Genomic DNA, 22147 nt, shown 5'->3' with positions numbered 1-22147 from the left:
TGGAAAAAAGGCCTTTGGCCCTTGCCTATAACCCCAGTGCTTGTGGATGAGGGACATAGGCTGAACGGTGAACTCCAGAGATCTTGTCTCAAAATATGACCTTTGCTCTTCAAACTTTGATCAGCTGAAGCTTATATTTCAGAAATGGAAAGAATTTCAGTTAGATTATTCATGTAATAAAATGTAGATACTTTAGTGTGCATAAAGGCTTTCCCTATCAAACTTGTAAAGAATATAAAGGCCAATTGTATCCTTACGATTTTAACATTCAGAAATTGTGTTTATCAGGAATATCAAAGTACAATCCAGGAGCCTTTATTTCAGTCCTTTTGTAGCATAAAAAAAGCCAGCAAAATTGGGAGGCGGGACTGGTTTCATAATTTAGTCCTTCCATTTATTTAGCCAACTCCAGAGCTGCTTGAAAATCACTTGATCCCCCTTTCTTGGAGTTCAAGTTGAAAATTCTGAACTGTCTTCCTGTTAAATTCTTGACCTTCTCCCAGGGTCTTTACAGTCACAGGGGTTGGAATTTGCACCTCGCTGGTATTGGCCAAGCTAAGTGTCAGGTCTCAAGCTCACTCATCGGGATCCTGCAGATGTTATAAACCAGTGGGAAACAGCAGCTGTGTGGCTTTCACTCTGTTATATTCTTTGCTCTTTGTCCACAATATACAGAAAGATCCTTCCTCTACAGGTATTTGTATGAAGACTGTGTTCCAGGATGTCATGGGTGAGAAGGCCAGGCAGCCTGCCCTGGGGTTCATAATCCAGTCTGAAATACCATTTAGAGTAACATTGTTTCCACCAGAAAAAAATGGTGAGTTCTGTTCAGAGAGGCATGGAAGAAGGGAGACAGTGTTATCTTCCTTGTTACCAAACCCCAGAGTCTCGGTGACACCAGCATAAAATATTTTTATGTTAGGATTAACGGGAGAGGAGACATTGCACTGTGGGCATTTTTATATCTTAAAGTATTTGTCAGGTGTCATTTGACCAAAAACCCAAAGTGAAGTGCTTCAAATAGAACCAAAGAATTCTAACTCATCTTCTGTTTGCAATTTGTAGTATTCCAGCTTAAAATAGGTTTTACTGGCCACAGCAAGTCATTTGCCTCTTTCCCCTCATTCCATGGTATGATTTAAAATTGTAGTGCTCAGCCAGGGAATTGCTTAGCCCAGGTGTTAGAGGCCAGCTTGGGCAGCATGGCAAAACCCTGTCTCAAAAGCAGAAACAAAACAAAAATAAAACATCAAAAGGTCCCTGACTGAGATACGGAAAGTGACATTTAAATGCCTCTGAATGAAGACGCTAAAGATTGGAGGAGGAGTACAGTAAAGGACCTGATTTTGTTCCAAGTTGTCTGTCGTTTAAGAATACTTGGAATAAGTTAGTAACCCTGTTTCACGGGACAAAGTTCACCATAGTCCTTGGTTTCTGGGTCTTCCGCATTACTAGTTATGGGTGTGGTCACTTCTCTTCTATAGTTTTTCCTGATATACCTTTCCCCTGTACTGTTTCTTTCCTTTTCCATAAGCAAATCTTTCTACAACATGAGTACTTTTCTTGCTTGCAGTCCTATAAACTTCAAGTTTGGCTATGTGTTCCTGTATTTTTTTCACTTACACAAATGGGATCATTATCCCATTCTTGATCTTGCTTTTGATAGGACATTTTGTTTTGAACATGCATATGTTCATGTCCTTGGCTTCTGGTGTGTCCCTTCCACAGGTCCCATTTACTGAAGCTGCTGAAGACAGATAATTCAGGAAGCCTCTATCCCCACCCCATCATCATGTGAACACCCTTATCAGTTCCTTGTGTAGTGCTGAGATTCCCTGTGGATGCAGCCCAAGAGGAGAGCTGTTGGGAGAACTAGCTGCTCAGTACTCTCCAACTCTGCTCTGTTCTCTTGCAACTTCTGTTATGTCTGAGGTGCCTCTGCACACTTCTGCCAGCCTTATATTATCTTGCTTTGTCTTCTTTGCCACTTGAGCAGATTTAAAATGGTAACTGTGACTTCAATTTCTTGTCTGATAAGGTTTTTTGTGTGTCTGCTGTTTTCCGGGTTTCTTCTTGTTGAACTTCCTGTTTGTATCTTTGGAGGTGACTATGTGGCCTGTTCATTTGTACTAACCAGTTCTTTCTATGTGTTTTTTAAAATCACTTTTAGATATTACAAACACGGTTTTATTATACAGTTACTGACAGTTTGTGTGTAAAGTCAGGGTGCCTTGAATTCCTTCTCTTTCTCCAGTCCCTGCCTGGTGCTGAGGTTTTAGGGCTCTGCCAGCATGACTGCTTGGACAGAAATTCTTAATATAAACATAGTGATAATTTTGCCTCATGGTTTATGTTCTTAAAATTTTGTTTCAAAAGAAAGTTTTCCTTTTCCAAGTGCTGCTTGGTCTTCATTTTCTTCTGTTAATGGTGATTATATTAAATTTTATTCATCTTGAATCCTTTAAATGTCTTGTTTGGTATGCATCTTATTTTATTTTGGCCCATTACTACACACGAAACAATTTTATTCCACCTTGCTTTGTGATACTGTCTTTATTGTAAATTAAGTTCCCATATACCCATGGCTTTGAATTTTATTCTCTTGCATTGTTGATTCTTCTTCTTTTTCCCCTTACATCCTGAAGCTTGTTTTTCTGCAGCCTTTGAAGACCTGGTGCCTCTCAATCCCAGGGACTTCTCCTTGAATGTTGTATCTGAACAGTTCAGACATTTCCACCCAATTCCGCCTCCTCTGAACTCACAGCACTTATTTCCCATCACATTCACTACTCTTGAAAATTTTTATTTTTATGCATTTCCTGTGTTATTACATAGCTCTTCCCATGTTTATATCTTGTGTTTCAACTGGATTATAAACTCTGAACAGGCACGGGATTGCTTGAATGTCTTTGACTCTGTCTTGGTAAGTTCAGCTAACAGGGCACCTAAGGTTATCATCATAACCATGATGTAGTGAGCATTTAATAGACTCTTCATTGCACTTTCAGTCTGACGAGCACATGCCTTTTTAACATAATTGATTGTAAGCATATGAGGGCAAATGCTGTTTAGGAAGAAGACACAAACAGCTTCCATATGTAATGTTTGAACATTCCTTCTCCAGTAGGATTTTTCCCTCTAATTTTTAAACTTCCTGTTACACTTGACTTTCTCCATATTTTAAAGAAGAAAGCTTAAATTTACCAATTCTCTTTATCTTTCTTCCTTTAGTTTTAGTAATTGCATTTTATTTAAGTTTCCTTAATGAACTGTGTGAAAAGCTATGTGCTCAATCAATCATGTGCAGGAAAAAGCAATACATTATAATTAGGATCCATTATCATTTAATTAGGCATTCCATTATTGAATTAGTGCCTGTAGCTTTTCCTGGTCTCTGACTAATCCTGAAACAAATTCCTTTTCTGTGGACAAATATTAGCTTGTAATAATTAGAGTATTCACCAAAGTAAGGCTTTTCATTAAATCTCTTTTTGATTAAGATAGTTCCTCAAGTGCAGACTGATCTAATTTAATATGATCTATCCACTTATGTATCAAAGTGTGGGGAAAATTGTTAACGCCAGAGGACTGGGCATATTGAGATTATATTCACAGGTCTCTGGGATATTTAAGATTTTGTTGTAGTAGTTATGCAAGTCTAGGTATAATGTCACTGCTAATTTGAGAGTACCATAATTGGTAGAACAGGCTACCATTAAATAGAACATGCTGATCCTGTTCTATAATGTGTTGGAGCGTAAAGTTATTACATACCTGTGTTACTTGGGTTTGAGAGTTGATTTTCATTCCAACTGGGTAGTTCTATACATTTAACGTGCATCTTTTGTTCCCCAAGTTCAGTGTTACTATAGCCATATACCCTGACTTAAGGGTCTCTGTGGATATCTTGGTGTGGGGGTTTGGTTAAATATTCTACCACTAAGCAGTGTCCCAGCCTTTTCTTTAAAGCTGCTTAACTTAATCATCATTGCTTCTTTGCCCCCTCTACATTGCCTTTCTCCTCTCTGTACTGACTGTTAAGTAGATGTTAAATTTTATTGGTGGGATCCTTTTATTTCTGTCTTCATCATCATCCCCAGTTTGTTTAATCTTGGTCACATCACCTGCTCTTAAGCTTTAAGCCTTTTCTTCTGACTTCTGGTCCAGCCTTCGTTTTGTTCTTGGTTCTTTTAGTTCCAACTCTTTTCCCTTATATGTAAATGAGAGTTTACATTGCTGCCTGTGTGTGAATTAGGGATAAACTTAAGTAAACTAATAATATGAGGCCAAAACATATGTACTGATTTACTGCAGGGGGAAAGTCCAGAAAATGTACCAAGCTCCTGCTTCAGGAAGTCTCGGCTAGAATGAGAGTGGGTAGTTGTATATGAGGGAGAGGAGCACACGTACCTGTGCTCGTCCCCTCAACAGAGGGAGCAAGGGAATGCAGGAGCAGGGAAGGAGAGGCACCCTGGCATCCTTGTACCTTCTCAGACCCCATTTCTAGCTGCATCCCTTAGTTAAGAGGTTCCTGGGAACCCTGAGAGATTCTGACTCTTCCTCTCTCCCATGTTCTCCGCCCTGTAGGAGCTGTTCTCTGAAAGCTGCCATCTTAGGAACTCCAGTCAAAAGGCCAAAGAATCGACAAAGAAAGAAGGGGCTTCCATGATTCCAGGAAGCTGAGGGAGCACAGGCCAGGTTAGGATTCTTCATAGGCCTGGTGAAGCTTTAGGAGTTGGAAGCTGCCCAACAGCCAGGAGCCTACCTTGGCTGGGTCGGCAGAGGAGGCAGTTGACAAGCCATATAGTAGGGAACTGATAGAAGGGTCTCTAACTCAGGACAAAGATCAGAGTCAGAATAAGAATGTCATGTGTAAGACAGCAATTACAGCACTCAGAAGTGTTTGCCCTGATTAAAATGCTCTGTGAGAATATTTTTCTACCTAGTGTGTGTGGGGGGGGGCGGGGGGGTCCTATGTATCTTATAGATAGAAAGGGAAAAAATAGCACAGTAGAGAATGAAAAATGCTGTAAGGAGGTTAATGATTCTATTTAAAGACATTTTGGGGAATTAATTAGGAAACAAATGCTCCTATGATAATATCTGAATAGAGAGGCTGCTTTCTAGAATATTTAATAAGCTTCTTTTGTTAGCAGAGAGAACTGATACACAAAACACAGGGGATTGTATTCTAGAATTTCAGAAAGTAATTCCATCTTAAAAATAGCATTATATGCTTAGCATTATCAAACACACCATGGCTAAGAAAGTCCTCGTTCAGGGGATAGAGAAGACAGAGGAACCTATCAAACTCAATTGGCTCTTTAGACTTGCAGGGCTTCGGGACCCTGTGGACACCGTGATACTTTCAGTTAGCTCCTGTGACTGACTGCTAATATGACACTTGTGACCTTGACTATCCTCTATATCATGTGAAATCTTATCAGTACACATGAGTGGACAGCCGTGAGGAACACCAACACCTAGAGAGCAGTGTAGCAGTGGTTGACTCTCCTCTATATCATGTGAAATCTTATCAGTACACATGAGTGGACAGCCGTGAGGAACACCAACACCTAGAGAGCAGTGTAGCAGTGGTTGCGCACATAGGGGAAAGGGAGAGACGCAGACTTGTAGTGGCTTCTCTCTTCTGGTTTAGAGGATGGTTAGTCACAGTTACTCTCCAAGTAGTCTCATTTGTGTTAGAGAAGACTGCTCTTAGGCTGTCTTTCAAGCAGAAGTATCCCAGAGAGCCTCAGCTCAGTTTACCTACTGGAATGCTGATTCCATAAACATATTTACTGAAATCACTGGGAAATTTCTGTCATTCTTTGCTTATATTTATCATAACAAAAGGGGACAATAAATAAAATCTGTAGTATATTAGATGATTGTATGTGCTGTTTTTGGTAGGGTGGGGCCAGGGCCTCCCTGACAGAACAGGCAGTGGAACAAAGACCATGGCACTCCTTGAGGATGGAGTAGGACAGTGAGTGGTAGGGTGAAGGGCGTGGTCGACCGGTAGTTAGAATTAACCAGACCAGCTCAAAAACAAGGAATATAATTTTAATAATTGGGATAAAGAGAGACTCACACGACCAGGGTCCAGCAAGAATCACGTGCAGCGGAGAAAGAGACAAAACATGGGGCAGGCACCCAATCCCCAGGTGCTTCTTCCTTCGCCCCAGGTGGCCACACCCTTGCCAAATGTGATTGGCTGAGCTTCCCCATCAGTAGGGAATGGAAAGGAGTGATGAAAGCTCACAGACAATACAGGGCCTCAGAGGCCTGGGAGCCTTCTGAGTGAGGTGGTAGCCACTAGACAGAGTCAAGGGAAATTAAAATGTGTTGCTACTAACATTCTGAAAGCTATTGCAGAAAGAAATGTATCAGGTAGCAGTTAAGCTAACAAACTCATTTACAAAGGCATTTGTAATAATCTGGATGAGAAAGACAGTAAGGTAAAATTAGTAAGGTAAGAGATGGCTGGATTTGGGATTATTGAAGTAGAAACAGTATGATTTTCAGCTGGGGTTGTAGAATGGCAGGGATGACTCTAGGGTTGCTAGCGTGAGCTGGAAGATAACTTTGCTTGACTGAGACAAAGACTGAGGAAAGCGTAGGTCTTGGCAGAAAGACTAGGTTGGAGTTCAGTCTAGGTCACATTGATCTGAGATCATATTAGAAGACATCCAAGATATGTAAAGATTAACAGTCAAATATATCAGTCTAAAAATGAAAGACCAGCTGGAGTTATGAATTTGGGAGTCAGCAGCACATATTTGGTATCAAGGTCACCCAGGGATGGAGAAAAGTAGGAGCAAAGCCCTCAGGCGTCTACTATTTAGAAATCATGTAAGCTAGCAGTCCGCGGGGAAAGATCAGAATGACCCAAAGAGAGCTGTGTGGCTCAGCATAAAGCGCACAACCCAGTCACTAAGGAGAATGGGTTTGCCAGAGGCATGTGTTACCCTTGCTGTGGTAAGTACCACACTCAAAGCCTTCAGTTCTTCCATCACGAAGGGTAAACATGACAACATGCAGCAGGCATGCAACAGGAACAGGAAGCTGAGCAACCATGTCTTTACCACAGGTGTGAAGCAGAGTGAACTGGATGTGGGTCAAGGCTATAATCTCTCAAAGGTCACCCTAAGTGGCATACTTCTTCTAACAAGGCCACACTTCCCAAACTTCTCCAAACATTGCCACAAGTTTTCAAATGCCTGAATCTCTGGGAGATATTTTCATTCTTACAACCACAAATGGTGAGGCCTTGAGCTTACTTAGTTGACGTTGATTGGTTCACTACAGCAGAGGGTGAAGACCATTGGCATACAGCTGAAGAAGTGTAGCTGTGTAAGTCACCAGAGAAATGAGTGGAAAATTGTGTCAAGAGATAATGAGAGAAGTTATAACAAGTGGATAGTCAAGTTACAAGGATCAAAGAGTGTATTTGTTATTTGTCGTGTTGCTATGGCAGATAGCCTCACAAAAATCTAAGAAAGGAAGAGTTTAGTTATAGGGTGCAGTCCAGGATGGTGGAGAAGTCATGGCAACAGGAACGGTTGAGGCAGTCGGTCACATTGCATCCATCTGCAGTCATGAAACCAGAGACATGAATGCTGCTGCAGACCTCACTCTCAGGCTGGAGCCCCAGAGACATGAATGCTGCTGCAGACCTCACCCTCAGGCTGGAGCCCCAGAGACATGAATGCTGCTGCAGACCTCACTCTCAGGCTGGAGCCCCAGCCCAGGGGATGGTGCCACCCACACCAGGGTGGGTTTCCCACCTCTGCCAATCTAATCTAGAAAGTCCTTCACAGACATTACTAGTGGTTTGTTTGTGTCTATGGTGATGATAAAAATCCCATCAAGTTGACAGTTAAGGTCATAACAGGGAACTATGCGGGGAGGAGCAGTATTGAGTTTATGAAGGAAATGAAATAGAGTACGTGATTGGAGAGTTTGGTCCAACCATAAACAGCTTAAAACATTGTCATTTTAATATTTTCAGAGTTTCTTGGGAAGTATCTAATGTGGATATGTGTTTCCTTTTTGGTAAACTAGAAGCCTCATGTCAACCTAATGAGAGCTGTCTGCCTCAAACACATCTATCTCCAGAGATACCGGCTAGCTCTTTTCTCAGTTTTATTCTTGGGGTTTTGTTTGTTTTTGTCACTTCTAACTGAATTATCTGCAATTACTTCAAAATTCTGTAATGTTAGTCCTTCTAGATAGTATCCAGAAAACATATTTATGACCCTGAAGAAATTAGAGCCACCAAAGTTTTTCCAACTGTTAGATTACATGTAGTCTAACCATGGAATTGTATTATGCACTGGACAGGAAATGGAAAGATAAGGCACAGCTTGTGTCCATTTTCATGAGTGAGCAAGTACTTTTGCAGTATAATCCTAGCATCAAGAAATTCTTAAACATGGGAATGGATTCTGAATTTGTTTCAAACATACACTTTTTCTTTCTAACATTTTGATTTGGTAAGAATCCAAATAGCTTTCTATAAAGCTCTCTAGCTTATTGCACATAAAACGAATTTGTTAAGTTACTTTAGATGAAGCTGCCCACTCCCGACTCCCCCCTCCCCCAACCCTCATTTAATATATCTGCGTGCACCTGTACCATGGATCTTCAATTGGCTCTCTTCTGCCACCTTGTGAGATCTGAGGATGGAGCTCAGGTCATCAGGCCTAGGTACAAATGTCTCTGCCTGCTGAGGTACCTCAGTGGCAAAACCTAACACTTTTTAGAAGTAGGGTTCACTGTTATAAAATCTATTCATTTAAAGTGTACAATTGGGTGTCCTGATAAATATATAGCACCACATAACTTAGCATCTTAGTCAAAATACAGAGCATCTCATTCCTCCCAAAGTTCTCCTCTGTGTGGACCCTGGCCGTGACCGAGATGCTTTCTGTTACAGTGTCTTTACCTTGTCTAGAGTTTTGTGTAGGCAGAATTATATAATATGTAGTCTTCTGCTTAGCGGAAGTGCTTTTAGCTTCCGTCCATATTGTTGCATATTTTCTTCCTTTTTATTACTGGATGACATTCCATTGTATAGAATATATCACATTTTGTTTACCTGTTCACAGACTGACACATGTGGTTTATGCATAATATATAAAATTTCTAAGAATATTTTCATACCTAGATCTATGTGAGATTGAGTTTGTTTTCTTCCTTTCCTTTCTTCTCTTCTTCCTTTTCCTCCTTCCCTTCTTCCCTTTTTCCTTCCTTCCCTCCCTTCCTCCTTCCCTCCCTTTTTCCTTCCTTCCTTCCTTCCTTCCTTCCTTCCCTCCCTCCCTCCCTCCCTCCCTCCCTCCCTCCCTCCTTCCTTCCTTTCCTCCCTCCCTCCCTCCCTCCCTCCCTCCCTCCCTCCCTTCTCCAGCACATCCTACAGATCTAGAGCTGAATCTGATGCATTAAGTGCTCTATAGATTGTTGAATGAATGATGCCAATATCAGACATAGTAAGCACTCAATAAAGCCATGCCCAAGTGTACCATTAGTTACCTTCAATGCTAATATCAGCATATGATCATATGCTTAGTAATAATGATCTCATTTATTCCAAACATCAGAAAACTCAGTATCTGATGCCTGTGCTGACATTTCTGTAATCTGTTAATGATTTTTGAGTCCAGGATTTTTAACATCTAAATGACCATGTTGAGTGTTGAGCCCAAGCAGTGAAATAAGTGGCCTTCTTCCTGTTCCTGTTTGCATGAATTTTAATGTCTTCTCTCATTATTTTAGCAAAGAATGGCAACAAAAACAAAGAAAGCACATAGATTTTTTTTTTTTTTTGAAGGAATAGACTAGAAGTGTCTCTGATGTCAGTGATGCAATGCAAATGTACAAGGTGTAGGTGGCACTTGTGCCTGATCGGTCCTGGGATGAAGACAAGTTACTGTCCCTCTCCTTTTTTATTTACCATAATTTATAGACTTGGAGTCTTTCACATCATGTTCCACTCACTTCCAAGTCCCCCATATCCTCCCTCACCCCTGTAGCACCCACAAAAGAAAATTTAAAAAAAAAAATCAAAAATTAAAAAAAAATTTTAATTTAAAAATCAAATCAAAACAAGCAAGCAAACAAAAATCTCCTTGCTCTTGCATTGTTCCTGTCTCTCCAATACCTCCTCATTTGTCCTGACGGCATGGGGTCTGAGTTGTGTCCCATAATACATCCTTTGTCCAGTCAGCTTGTCCCTTTCTTAGCAAATAACTTTATGTTGTTGCTTATTGCTGCCCAATTTGGCTTTGTAACATGTATGAAAATCCCAGGAACCAAGCCTAGCCTCTGCACACTAGTGTAGTAGCTAGATCACCCTGCCATGTAGTTAGCACTGGTGTGCTATGCTTGCGTTTCTCGTAAAAATAGGCTAATTTAATGGTATAACATGACTTCTTAGTGGAACACAGATACTTACCAGTTAGAGTTCTTGTGTCACGTGCAGTGTGTAAGCACACCGTAATCTATTGTGGTTTGTGTGTATAAGGCTTGCAAATCCTCTGCAGTTCTGCCACATGGGTAGATTTGGATTCTCATCACCCCTTTCCTTGTTGTTAAAGTCAGGACAGGCGAGATGGCCCAGTGATTCAGAGACTTGCAGAGGATACAAGTTCAGTTCCCAATACCCACATCATATTTATCACTCCATCTCCAGGGCTCTGCCAAGTCAAGCCATTCATAATAAAACTTAGGAAAAATTAAATAGAAATTAACTACTTAAATAAAATTATACCTAACCAGAGTTCTATAATAACAGGTTGAAATGAGTATTTTAAATGCTGAAGCACTAAAACCCACATTTTAGTTAAACTCGAAACTATCAATTTATTTTATTAAAATAGTAAATGTTAATAATGAAAGCAAAAGAAAACCTACCATAAAGCCTTGAAAACTAAACATATAGCAAGAAAGACGATATATACCCCTTCTCTTAAATGAGAAGACTTAAAACAGCAGTTATTCCAAAATTATAATGCAAAAATAATATAGAGTTTCCAGATAGGTTTTCTTATATGTTTTTGGAGGCATGTCTGTTACTTTCCTGTTTCTGTGAAGAGATACCATGGCCAAGGCAAAAGAAAGAATTTAATGGGGACTTTCTTACAGTTTCAGAAGGTGAGTCCATGACCTCATGTTAGGGATCCTGCCAGCAGGCATTTTCATTCAAACCATAAGGTGGTAGAGTATTGTTTTCAGATTAATTTAGATGCTCTTAGAGAGTTTATTGAACAACATAAGGACAAGTCATTATACTGAACACAGAAGCATGCCTACTTTACCAGCCATAGAGTCAGTAGGAAAAAAAAAAAAAACAGTATGGTTTTGGAGCAGGAATAAGCTTGGAGCTTGTGGAGCAATGGAGAAAAATGACACTAGCTAGCGATGTGTTTTAGCCATGGCCAAGTTAGTAAGCAATATAATAGAGGAGGGAAACTGTTTAATAAAAGAAGTAGGAAAACTTGTTTTCATCTTGCAAAGAAATGCAAAGGTCCATATATTGTAGGCGCAAGAGACAGAAAAGAATTGAAAACCTGTAACATGAGAAAATTTCTTGATAAAATACACAGATGTATTGGAGAAGATGCTGTCAATAAAGATAATAAAATATTTGTAAAATATTTGCAACACAGTGTTTAGAGAAATACTGATCTGTGATAAGGAGCTTTGAAAATGGAGTAAGAGTGATTGTAGGAAATGGACTGCGTTCACGGAGGAGTTAACTCCACAGGTACTCCCCCTAAGTCATGAGCACCACAGTTTATACCTCAGTATCCACCAGACAAGCCACAGTTCTCTGCAAAGGTCTGTGTGTAGCCCCAGTTCTGAAGGAATGGAACAGCAAGACTTCTGGAATCTGCCAACTTCTCGCTGAGACCTGAGCCCCAGGTTCAGGGAGAAAGCCTGCCTTAGAGGAGCGCGTGGGGAGTGGTGGGAGAGGACGGCTGCGCCCGCTTCTGGCCTCCGTTCACAGCCACCCCACCTCCCACTCCCAAATAAATTAGCTAATTAAAAAGGAAAAACTCCTTAGTGGTCAGGTGTCAAAATACTACCAAGTGTAATAAAGCGTGATATCTTTGCTGCATGAAAAGCTCATAAACTCTAAGAAATGACACATAACTGAAATTTGAAAGCATGCAGAAGTATTAGCAGTATATATGTGTATGTATACATATATACATATCCCATAGATGTGTTATCAAAACATACCAAATTAAAATTATGTTTCAAAAACTTTCTAAAAACACAATACAAGCATTAGTAAAATTACACAAAAAATAAGTTTCTTGTGTATATTCAGACATTTTGGGAAGTCAGTTGCTTATTTGTATGTAGTAAAAAATTTTTAACATATTCATTTACATTCTTTGATCTAACTTCTCAACATTCTCTAAAATATTATTATCATTGATCACAAAATATCTATTTAATGTCAGTAAATGAAAATAACATAAGCATCCAGACAAAGGGACTTTTGTTCTCTCAAACATTCATCCATAAAATATTTTAGAACATCTTAAATGGCATGGATGGGAAGTATAAAAGAGTGCTTCACACGGTCCAGGGCTGCTTGCGGTTTGTTCAGTGTGTTTGCTCACTGCTTCACACGGTCCAGGGCTGCTTGCGGTTTGTTCAGTGTGTTTGCTCACTGCTTCACATGGTCCAGGGCTGCTTGCGGTTTGTTCAGTGTGTTTGCTCACTGCTTCACACGGTCCAGGGCTGCTTGCGGTTTGTTCAGTGTGTTTGCTCACTGCTTCACATGGTCCAGGGCTGCTTGCGGTTTGTTCAGTGTGTTTGCTCACTGCTTCACATGGTCCAGGGCTGCTTGCTGTTTGTTTGTCTCTACCTTTTGTTCCATAAATTTTCAACTTGGGCAAAAAAGTGGTGAATAATGTGCCAAGTAGGAAATGACAAATTCTCTGGTAATGCACATGGTGTTGTTTGAGTCTTCACACCAGTTTGTCTCAAGAGGCTCATGCATGCTCTTATTTTGAAGCTGGATGGTGTCTTATTTATTAGCAGTTTTAGTCTTTATACTCTGACTCGTCCATTCAAGACTTCTTCAGCGTGGGCTGACTAGTGCCAGCACGTCAATGCTAGTGCAAGGGAATGGTTGCTTAGTTTTAAACCCAACTTCTGTCCCGAGGATAATAGTTTTTCTGTTTTGTTTTTAAATATGAAAACAAACAAATCAGTGGCCTTTAGCTTTTCATTTTAACATAAAATGGATCGTGGGTGACAAGTTCCTTTAGTAGTTGCCATTATTTGTAGTTAAATTTATGGATTCAGATCCAGCTATATTTTTTTATGTAATCAAGGAATCAAAATGAAATATAAAGTTGTATTTTGTGTATTTTATACATAGTTGGTTATGAAATAGGGAAAGAAGGGGAAATTTATAATCCTTACTAGTTCTGTCTGAGATCACTGTTGGGAATTTGGATTATTCGGTCATCAAGCTGCACAGTTGGATCACATGCTTTAGTAGGCATGGGTACAGCAGCGTTCCTTCCCTTTGATACAAGTTTAGAGCTCACAAAAGCGTCTTCTAGTTTTTCCTTTTAAACATACAAATGCATAAGGATTCGGCAATCTCCTGTTCACGGTGAGCATTTGACACTAGATAGATTCTTTTAATGCCATGACTTCAACTTGAGATGATTGGAGACATTCCCTTATGAACATTACATTTGGAAAAATCAATTCTAGTTTTCACCTTTGTTGGTTATTTAAACATGATTAGAGTATTCAGAATCCTCCAGTGTCTGTCCAAGTCTTAGAAGTAAGGTTTGGACAAGTGAGCAACTGCTCTGTTCTACACTAATAGAAGCAGTTGAGGTCCCAGTGTGCACGGCTGTTCTAACACAGCGCTAGCTTTATAAAATAATTCCATTAGGTACAGTATCCAAAACAGAACAAATCTACTTTCTGAGCCCAGTGCAGGCAGATCGCATCCATGCCTGTAATTTAGCTCATCTGAAAAAGAATGAGATCTTTTAAAACTGCTTTCTATTGATGGCAGCTAGGTGTAAGGATAATATAAAACCTTAGCTATAGCAGAAGTATTTTTCTTAATCTATTATTTTAACTGGTAAGTGGAAGCACGTCTCAACTTTTGACTCTTCTTTCTTCACTGTCTTATATGTGAGCCCAGCCCCTGCAGGCATACCCCCCTTTCCCTGTCCTTATCTCATGGTACTGTCTTCCCTGGGCTCCAGGGCACAAACCAGGGGTCTAGAGATGTGGTACAGAAGTAAGCTCCTCTGCCTGCATAGACTCGGGCTCTCCCACCCGGCAGAATAATGTCTTGTGGCCTTTGTGTTGTCTGGAGACCTTTACTTCGTATAAAGGTTAAACCATCTCAGGACTGTTGACTCTCCTTCCGTAAGCACAGGCCTTTCTCTTGCTGATCTGTTTACCCATGTCTAAGTCTGAGCTTAAGGAAGCCAGTCCTTATGCTACCTGATGCTCAGGACGTGAATGTCAAGGAAGAAGTTTCTTCTTGCCAGCTCCTCTTCCCTTTAATTTATCTTTTTATCTAAACACTGTTCTGTACTTACTTGCTATATAAATGGATAGCATTTTAATTATGCTGGATTATAATAATAGCCTTCCAAAGTTCTAAATCTTGAGTAATTTATAAGAGATTTGGACTATTGCCCTTCCAAGACCAACAGTTCGTGGAACCCAAGATAGAAAAACTATCATGAGGCCTACTCAGCCTCACTAAACCAACACGAAGTGTTGTAGTCAGTGCTAACATTCATGACCTTACTGGGTCCAGGACTCACTCTGCATTCACCCACTGAATTATTATAACTTTCCCACAAAGAAGGTATAACTAGTGCCCATACTTTCAAGCAAGAAGATAAATCCCACACATACTGATCACATGCACATTTCTAGAACCTCTTTAAAATGTGGGCTCTAAAGAGGCAAACGTGGTTCTTGTTGGAGCATATAGTGGCAGCTGGGTCTCACAGCAAGCCAGGGCCACGCTGGGCCTTGGTGTTTAATAAAGGCTCTTCATTTGAGCTGGACATTGAAGGAAATTGAAGTCAGGCATTTCAGGGAGATAAGTTATGTATTTGAAACAAGGAATTCAGGAGAAAGCTTTGTAAAACATCAGTTGGAACATTTATCTTGAGCAGGGAGGCCCCTGATTGGCATCTAGATTGGGGTCTAGGCAAATAATGCTATGGATAGTGGCAAAGACAGGATGTGAATGCGCTTTCCCCACAGACACCATGATGGTGGGAACTGTTCCTAGAGAGAGGCTATAGCTTTACCCGTTTCCTGATGGCCTGTGTGTCTCCTTTAACTCTCAGAATCAGCCAGCCATGTACTTTGTAGGTACAAGAGATGCCAGTAGCTCTGAGAAAGGTTTGCGTGGAAGGAGGAAACCAGAGGAGTTTTTAAACAAAACATGTGACTTTGACATGGTGAATATCTTTCCTTCACCGTGAGAGAAAGTGGGAAACTGAGGGTGGAGTCGAGGTCCGTCAGCCACAGGCACACTGGCTGTGGCAAATGGAAGAAGCAGGCAGAGCCCGGTCTGTGTGGAGAGAGTGCTGGTACCACACTGACTGTCCAGTCAAGGAAAGGTTTCTGTAAAGAATGAAGAAACCAAGTTGAAACCTGGTTGTTACCCTAAAGTAAACTGTAGTGTAGCTGAGATGGACAGTTACAGAAGATTTGAAGAACCATTTTTAAAAGTAACAGGTTCAGTTGAAGGAGTGTGGTGGGAAATTGCTTCACTTCTTTGCCATTATTGCTATCAAGGTAAAATTTGAACCGAGTGAAATATTCTCAGCTCAGATGCCGTCTGATTCTGATAGAGGCCAATGTTGTGTGGTCACACCTCCATCCAGAATACTTTTGCTGTTCCGCAGGTTTCCTCCTGTGCCTTCTAGGTACTTCCTACCGTGTAGGAACCGCTGTTCCGACTGCTGTCGCCACACACAGTCCCACCTGCATCATCTGTTCTGTCAAGTCCTCATCCAGTCCGTTTACTGGAAGGGGAGAGAAGACTAGGGATGGATATTGTTTGAGTATATTACATACCTATATGAAACTGTCATAACAAAAATCCATTGTTTTCTTTTTAAAAATATTTATTTATTTATTATGTATACAATATTCTGTCTGTGTGTATGACTGCAGGCCAGAAGAGGGCACCAGACCCCATTACAGATGGTTGTGAGCCACAATGTGGTTGCTGGGAATTGAACTCAGGACCTTTGGAAGAGCAGACAATGCTCTTAACCTCTGAGCCATCTCTCCAGACCCCCATTGTTTTCTATGACTAATAAAAAACACTTTTATGTTTATTCACTGAAGATAATAACAGCATTCAGAAATAGTTCCAACAGTGCTGTACTGTTACATGGAGAGCGGGCCCTTGTTCTGTTTTGGCCACCTGGCTAGCTTACACCCGAAATAACCACACAGAAACTGTATTTATTAAATTACTGCTTGGCCCATTAACTCTAACTTCTTATTGGCTAACTCTCACATCATGATTTAACCCATTTCTATTAATCTGTGTATCGCCACGTGCTGGCAAGATTCTAACTGGTGTCCGTCTCAGGTGGGAGGATCCATGGTTTCTGCCACTCTGCCCTTCCTCCCAACATTCAATTCTGTCTTCTCTGCCTACCTAAGTTCTGCTCTATCAGGTCCAAAGCAGTTTCTTTATTCATTAACCAATGAAAGCAACACATGAACAGAAGAACCTCCTACACCACTGTACCCCTTGGGCAGAACACTAAGCTTCCCTGGACCTGTGTGTACCAGGCTCAGTTGAGTGGTAGCCAGTGTCCTCTGTAGATCGTACAACGCACCAGCTCTCTTAACCTCCAAGGCCCCACCATTAGTTCAGTGCTAAGCCAAAGAACACTCCCTCCTGTACACCCCTCCTCCTCCAGCTGGCCACCGTGTCACATCACTTCTTGTTACCATTGTAGACTGCTCCTTCCTGGCCTGTTTTAACAGCCACTGTTTTGCCCTTGATCTCCTCACTGCTTGTGCTCCACTACCCCCAAGTTGCTCCTCTGCCACATACAGTATATAGGAAGGCCTATACCATGGGCCCCAGACTGCTTTTAATGCCCTGTTCCCATGGTGTTCGACCCACCCCATCTACAGAACCTGTTCCTTCCCCCACCTCATCTGCCATGTTCCCGTGGGGCTGTTTGGGATCTTGTGCATTCTTACATTCCTGATTATGTTAGCAACATTTTGAAGGACACCAGGGACAGTGTTTACCCTGTCTTTGTTGTCAGCATCTGGTGTGTGACTTCGAAAACAACTCCATTAAATACTTGGGCAGAGCCAGGTAGTGGTGGCACATTCCTTTATTCCCAGCACTCAGGAGGACCTTATGTGTTTGAGACCAGCCTAGTCTACAGAGTGAGTTCCAGGACAGGTACCATAGCTAAACGGAGAAACCCTATCTTTAAAAAAAAAAAATGCCTATGCAGAATGGTGTTTCAGGTCAGGATCAAAGTTGTTATGTTTGTTTGTTTGTTTTAATTGTACAGAAGTGTTCAAGTGACTGACAGTTTTTTCAGGTTTGTTTCTGAGGTTCCTTTGCAATGATTATCATGGTCATTTAAGGTAAAGGTGCACACATTGCTATCGCCTTTGATGAGTTGAGTATGTTAATTGTGTCAGTGTAACATCCTGTGGCCCAAAGGCTAGCCTATACCCTTTTCTCTTCCCTCAGCTCCAGCTCACTGTGTCTGTCTGCAGGTCTAGAATGCAGATTACCATTTCTGGGAATGAAGATAATTTGTTTTTAAAGGTCTTTGTGGTAATTAGCAAATAGGAAAAAAAGCTAAAACTGGCTGGTAAATATTGACCTAAGTACCCAGAAACACTGGTATTTTTAGCTCTTGTTTGTTCATGGTGGTTCACTCTGTCCTGATTTTTCATGCTCATGGCTCTGCCTGGCAGAGCAAATCAGCATTACCATCCCATTGACTGTTGCTAAAGTTTTCATCTTTCCAAATCCTAGGTAACAACCTCGATGCTGTTCATGACATCACCGTGGCATATCCTTACAACATTCCTCAAACTGAGAAACACCTCCTCCTTGGAGACTTTCCCAAGGAGATCCACTTCCATGTCCATAGGTATCCAGTCGACACCCTTCCCACTTCCAAGGAGGATCTGCAGCTCTGGTGCCACAAGCGGTGGGAAGAGAAGGAAGAGAGACTGCGCTCCTTCTACCAAGGGGAAAAAAGCTTTCGTTTTACTGGACAGAGCACAGTGCCACCTTGCAAGTCTGAGCTCAGAGTCCTAGTGGTCAAGCTGCTATCCATACTGTATTGGACTTTGTTCTGCTCTGCAATGTGCCTGCTCATATATTGGTACAGCCTAGTTTGGTGGTATTTCCTAATCAGCATTGTGCTTTTCGTGCTGCAGGAGAGAATATTTGGTGGACTGGAAATCATTGAACTTGCATGTTACCGTTTTTTCCACAAGCATCCACATTTAAATTCAAAGAAAAACAAGTAAGACGGTCGCATTCAGCACATAAAACTCTAGGAGCGTTGTGAAAATGTTACAGCCTTTGTAAACCCAGATGAGTTTTTTGCATGACTGTGTCAAGTGTTTCTTACTAGCATCATTTATTGTTAAAGATATTTTGCACTTAATTTTCTGGGGGAAATATTGCTACAGTTTCTTTAACTCTCTGAATGTAATTCCAATGCTGCATATGTAGCAGGGGTCAATCACTATGAATAACCGGGGCCAGAATACTAGAAACAGTCAGGAGGCCGTTGAGACAAGATGCAAGGTTTTCTGAAATGGCCAGCCCACTTCTGACAGGCTGCCAGCCCAGAGGCAGGCCTGGCACCATGAACATGTGCCAGCACTGTACGCAGGTGGTATTCTGGCTCCCCTGGGAGGCACTGTCCATCTATCCTTTCATCCTTTTACAGCCATCAAACCCCAAACCGCAGTTGTCTTGTCCTAAACTGACCACCATTTCATAGGGAGCCCTTCATTGCTCACTCACAAAGCCTTGAGCTGAAGCCAGCAGCAGGAAGCCCCTTTCTCACCTGGAAGTCACACCTCACTCTGCTCAGGGAGCACCTGCAGGCTCTCCAGTTGGGTTCTAAGCTTGCTCTTCACTCGGTCCTCATTGCCTACTGCTCCTTAGCAGGTGTAGCTTCTTCATCAGTGTGAACTGACACATGTAAAGGTGTACGAGAACATTTTTGTATTTCAGACAGAAACGGTCTTATGAAATACTGCTTTAGAACCTACACACAGTGGAAGTCAGGTGTGTGTCCTGCTCATGTAGGGTGTCTACCTTTTGCCATCAGAGCTACAACAAAAATGGCCACAGACAGGATGTTATAGCCAAAGCCCCCAAGCCTTGATCAGCTTCACTCTTAAAACTAAAAATGCTAACCCAGAATGAACCCTTTCATTGAGATCAAGGACTCCCTCGCTAACTCTCCCTCACCAGTAACTTTTAAACCCACACAGACCAGCTGTTTACCAAATAGCCCTATCATCTGGAAGCCATGAAAACCCAGCAGACCAATAGCACCATTGTCCTAGGTAAGAGAGCATGTGACCATTGTTCCCACTGAGGTCATTGATTGGGGCAGGGGCACAGGCACATAAAACTGTTCAGCTGTTAGCAAATCTGTCAATCCCCCCACCCAGCCCCCGCTGGGCACTCTAGGGAGCTGTCACTGCCCTGTGTATTCAGACCAGAATTCACCTTCCTGCTCAGCTTAGCAGCACATTCTCTAGGAAAGCCCTGTGGGGACAGTTAGTGGATCATGTTTAGTTTGTTTCTTTGGAGCTTGTGTTTGTGAGGGGTGCCGCTACGGAAGCACACCAGCCTGTATTAACTGCTCTACCAAAGCTCAGTTCAGTTCTGCCAGGAGCTTACTAATTAGCTTCTGTGCACATCTGCTCTCAACACAGCTGTTTAACTTTAGAGTTTTTAAGGTTAAAAACACACAAAAAAGCAACCTTTTCCCCCCTTTTCCTTAATGGGAAAGACTGCAATTTTAAGTTTTTCTGCAACTTCCTTGGACCACATTTAAACATGTAAATAGCTAGCAATCAAAATTACATTTGTTTCCCAGGTAGAAGAGAAAAGGCTGCTCTCTCTACACACAGTACCTGGAATTACCCAGTAGTGATGCCCATTTCATTGTGTGTCCTCAAACCCTTTGCCTCTTATTCTCCCATCAACAGGAAGATCTTCCTCCTCTTTTGATCACAGAAAAATACGCTTAAGGTAGGAAACCCTTAATTTTATTATCTACCCCAAATTCATAATTCTAAGTATAGCACTAAAACTAGAGAAATTACTTTAAGAGAAATTTCTCCAAAAGGAAAAAGAAAATCCCCTTTTAAATAAAATTTAAATATTTAATATTTAAAATAATTATTTGTTTTTACCTACATATTTAGCTTTGTTAAAATTTTATTAACTATATATATAATATATATATATATATTACATATATAATGATTTTGAGCACGGAACTGCTTTAAATCAATCCTTGATGGTAGTTGGCCTTAGAAATGCCCCTATTACATCCCACCCTTCAGCCAGAGCTCCTAGCAGCTGGCAGCCCTGCTAAAGCAGAACCTAGCCCCTGCTCCATGTGACAGTGAGACTAAGGGACCGAAATGCTCACAGCACTAGCTGGCTAGTTGACCCCATCCTGGGAGATTTTAAGTATAGTAGTTGTGGGTTATTTATAACGTAAACCATTTCACTGTACAATATGAACCAGTAAGGAGGGGAACTGGCGAGGTGACAGGTTCCCACAGTAGGTATCTTTGCAATAAGTTCTAGGAATCCTGAACTTAAGTCAGGCTACATGAGGAAAGGCTGAAGATGAAATGCATAAATATCTGAAAGAACTCATCTCTTAGGACTAAAACCCTGCCCTTGTGTGCTCTCAGCATAGACGAGAAAGAACTAGCATCTTCCACTCATGCACTCAAATGGTGGGCACTCCACATGCAGACCACATATTGGTAGCCAAGCCTGAGTTCTGCAGACAGACAGATTTCCATTTCACCCGCTCTCAAGCTCTGGCCCAATAGAGATGCTCCAGTACAGTCATAAAGACTAGCAGAAGGAGCCTGTTGGTGGTAAATTGTTTACATTTCTTTATATAAAATAATGTGCTTTCAGTGCCTTAGTTACGGGTCCCCTTCTTTTTCCTGTTCCAAGAGTTCTATAACGTGTCCTTAACGTCTCTCCTTGTCACTCATTAGGAGGAGAAAATGGTGTCACAATACTGGTCATTGGTTGACAGAAACAAAACACTATGTTATAACTTTGAGAAAAGAGCTGGACGCTGAGCTAGTGGCTAGTGTTCTAACTTAACTATAGAAGATGAAAATGGCTCGGCCATACAATGAACTTCAGACTAAATATGACTCTACAGGTGTCTTGAACTTTAAATTTTTATTTCAGAGTCTTGGTTTTGGTAACTCGTTTTTAAAAGATCATTATGTGGAGAACACCAAGTTTTAAAAATAACTCACAGAATGGCCTTAGCTTTCCGTGTCCACTGGAATGTTGTGAGTTGTTATTTGTAATATGCATCCAGAATAAAGTGGAGTGAATCACATTGTTCAAAAGCTGTTGTGATTCTGTTTTTACAGGAATGACAGAATTTAAAGACCATTGTGCTGTTGTCCCCCATATTGTCATGGTCTTAGCCGGTGTCACTGATGAGTAGGCCTCCCATGGGTGTTAAAACGTGGTCTAATTTAGAACAGAATGCACTAGTCCCTAATTGAGAGAGTCGGGGATACAGTTGAACTCCTGCCCCAGTGTCAGCAGAACCTGTTTTCCTCGGGACAGCTATTCATTCTCCAAGTGTGGGACACAGACACTTAAAGGAAAAGACCATGAGGACTCTGTGTCCCTCCCACACCTCACTACCTGGGAGTAGAACTCCAAAAGCAAGTCTTAGACTGGAATGTGACAGATGCGCAAAGAACATCATTAGCTAACGGCACACATCATCAGGGAAACCTACTGTAAGCTCAAGAGCCCATTCTGTCCTCGGTTCTCCAGTGAACACTTTGTGTGCAAGCCCTGGTGTTCCCT

General features: G+C 41.4%; 1 protein-coding gene across 4 annotated transcripts in view; it reads left to right on the top strand.

Moving 5' to 3' along the window:
* Positions 1–21662, top strand: part of Lclat1 (lysocardiolipin acyltransferase 1) — a 121560-nt gene extending 99898 nt beyond the window's left edge. For all 4 annotated transcript variants that reach the window (XM_057788624.1, XM_057788615.1, XM_057788633.1 and 1 more), the window contains exon 6: positions 18056–21662. In XM_057788624.1, the coding sequence (XP_057644607.1) occupies positions 18056–18558 (503 nt within the window). In that variant the 3' untranslated portion in view covers positions 18559–21662. The remainder of the gene's footprint in view (positions 1–18055) is intronic.
* Positions 21663–22147: the final 485 nt, after the last annotated feature.

Source organism: Chionomys nivalis, chromosome 1 (genome assembly GCF_950005125.1).
Source record: "Chionomys nivalis chromosome 1, mChiNiv1.1, whole genome shotgun sequence".
NCBI lineage: Eukaryota > Metazoa > Chordata > Mammalia > Rodentia > Cricetidae > Chionomys > Chionomys nivalis.
This window is presented reverse-complemented; position numbering and strand designations above follow the sequence as displayed.